The sequence below is a fragment of the Oreochromis niloticus genome, linkage group LG16 (assembly GCF_001858045.2).
Source record: "Oreochromis niloticus isolate F11D_XX linkage group LG16, O_niloticus_UMD_NMBU, whole genome shotgun sequence".
In the NCBI taxonomy this organism is placed as follows: Eukaryota; Metazoa; Chordata; class Actinopteri; order Cichliformes; family Cichlidae; genus Oreochromis; species Oreochromis niloticus.
This window is the reverse complement of record NC_031987.2, coordinates 28332041-28334714: the sequence shown is the minus strand read 5'-3', so window position 1 is coordinate 28334714 and position 2674 is coordinate 28332041. Positions and strand designations below refer to the sequence as shown.

Below are 2674 nucleotides of genomic sequence, written 5' to 3'. Positions count from 1 at the left end.
AAATTTTTACATTTCTTTTTTTTCATTTCTACATACATCTGTTTGGTTAATAACTCACACTGACCGATAAAATGTGACAAGTGGTGAAGATGCACGTCCTTGGACAACAGTTACAAAGTGTTACCACTTATTCCTTTAGTGGAGAATCTATGTTTCACTATGTTCCAATTATAGCATATTGTAAAAAAGAATCAGCAATAATGTAAAAATGAAGAAATACAAAAGTTTAAAAACATTAATCTGAAAATGGATTTAATTACCTATCATTTTACCTATGGCAGAATGGATATGTTTATGTTAAGACAAATGCATACATTTTTCATTAATTGCTTCTCCAAAAGCTCTTATGTTGTAACTTACCAAAACTCTTTAGCTCTGAAACTGTAGGTATTACATCCTGTTTAGATGAGCATTGTACTGAGCACAGCAACATACAATTAAAGAAAATAAAAAAAGAATTGTGGGAAATGGATTAAAACTAATGTCATTTATTTTGCTTAAATATGTTTTCTTTAAAAAGATTGATTACTCTGATAGACTTGTAATTATTAGAAACTACAGAAAAACATGTTGAGGAGTAGTATATCTACAAAATAAACTTTGAACATGTTTGTCCTATTATCAATATGGACTTGGATATGGACTATACCTACGGCAAATAATTGCAATAATTTATGAATAATTAAATGACTAAAAATGACATTTTTATGTTTTACTTTTTGATTATGTTAAATGAAAAGTGTTTTCAGTAACTTCAGCAAACTGATTACATAACGAATTACGGCACATTAGCATTCATAGTTAATACACGTAATGATTCTGGCATGACAAAAGAATCTTTTTAGCTGTTTAGAAATTTCCTTCATTTTGAGCCCATAAATGAATGGATTAAACAATGGATGATAGAGCACTATTTGTAATGTCATCAGGAATCGAGCAATTTTTGGAAAATCTGATTCCACTCGAGCTATGCTTACATCATAGATACTTAGACAGGAAATACTGATTAAAACTAACAGGTGGGGTAAACAGGTCTCTGCAGCTTTCTTCCTAATTTCTTTACAACTTTGATATGAAATGATAAAAATGTTTGTATAAGTGAAAACTATGAAGAGCAGAGGAAGTATTATAAGATCTATTAAAGTAACAACTCCAAATACAATAATTAATCTTGACCTTACACACTGAAGAGTGTAAACTGCATTATTACAAAATATTCCCTTTAAGTTAAAGTTACACAGTGTTGCTTCAGCACTCGCTATTGCTTGGACTGCAATATGAAAAGCAGGTATAAGCCAAGATACAACCAGGAAAATGCTCACAGTGGTTTTGTTCATGATAGTTGGATATTCAAGAGGTTTACAAATAGCCACATATCTGTCATAGGCCATGGCTGCCAAGAGAAACAACTCTGAACTGCCTAAAGTGTAAAATATAAAAAACTGAAAGAGACAGGCTGAATATGTTATGACTTGTTTTTCAGATAAAAAGTCAATCAGAAGTTTTGGGTAAACAGATGTGATGCAAAGGAGACAGTTCAGTAGCAAAGCTGCAATGAAAATGTACATAGGCTCATGAAGATTTTTATGAATCCAGATCACGTACACGATGGTAGAATTACTGCAGATTATTATAATGTATAATGTAAAGATAATACAAAAATAAACATATCTGTACTTGTTAACTTCAATGTATCCATCTAGAGTTACATAGGTGGTATTTAACTCCTCATCCATGAAATAAAAAAGATAAAAATGCTACAAAAAAGATATATAGCAGCATAACCAGTTTACATGAAGAAATAGAATCAAAATTGCACTAAAACTGTGTTGTCTGTATTATTCTTTTGAAGATATCAGAACTTAAATACAAGTACACTCATCAATCAAATGCATTTAGTGAATCATATGTATGTAGATTGAAGAAGAGTTTTATTGGTTTGCTTCATCCTTGAGGGAGCTGAACTGTGAAAGTCGGTTACATCATTGTTCAGCCTCTTTTACTTGAGGCTTTAGTAGTTACAAGTAATGGATCATAAGTTGCAGCTAACAATGACAATGATCAGCCAACTTCTAATAATCGAGTATAGAATTTTAATAATGTAGCAAGATTTTATTGTTGAATGTATCCTGGCTTTTGTGCACTTGGGTTCATATCTTCTTTTATCAGGAGTTTTTATTTGGTTTCCATTTCAGGTGCAGTGGTCTTATGCCTTGTGTACATTTTCAGTGTAAAAAAAACTTGGATAACTAACATACTATATAATAACAATGATAAAAATAATAATTAAAAAAACTTTAACAAAACCAAGGACATCAAGCTTGTGCATTACAAATGTCCAACTTTTCATAAGTTGTTTTATTTATACCCTATAAATAAAGCCTATATATAGCATACATGGAAAAAATTCCCCCGCTCGCCCCTGCGCGCGGTCTATCCTACAAGCTCGGGTCCTCTACCAGAGGCCTGGGAGTTTGAGGGTCCTGCGCAGCATCTTAGCTGTTCCTAGGACTGCGCTCTTCTGGACAGAGATCTCCGATGTTGTTGGGAGTCACCGCACCTAGTGCTCCGATTACCACTGGGACCACTGTTAACTTCATCCTCCACATCCTCTCGAGCTCTTCTCTGAGCCCTTGGTATTTCTCGAGCTTCTCGTGTTCCGTCTTCCTGATGT

General features: G+C 33.2%; 1 protein-coding gene across 1 annotated transcript; it reads right to left on the bottom strand.

Annotated features, from left to right (window-relative positions):
• Positions 1 to 788: 788 nt before the first annotated feature.
• On the bottom strand, positions 789 to 1736 carry LOC100692214 (olfactory receptor 13C2-like). The gene has a single exon (XM_019352411.1). It carries the CDS (start codon positions 1734 to 1736, stop codon positions 789 to 791), a length of 948 nt encoding a protein of 315 aa, XP_019207956.1.
• Positions 1737 to 2674: the final 938 nt, after the last annotated feature.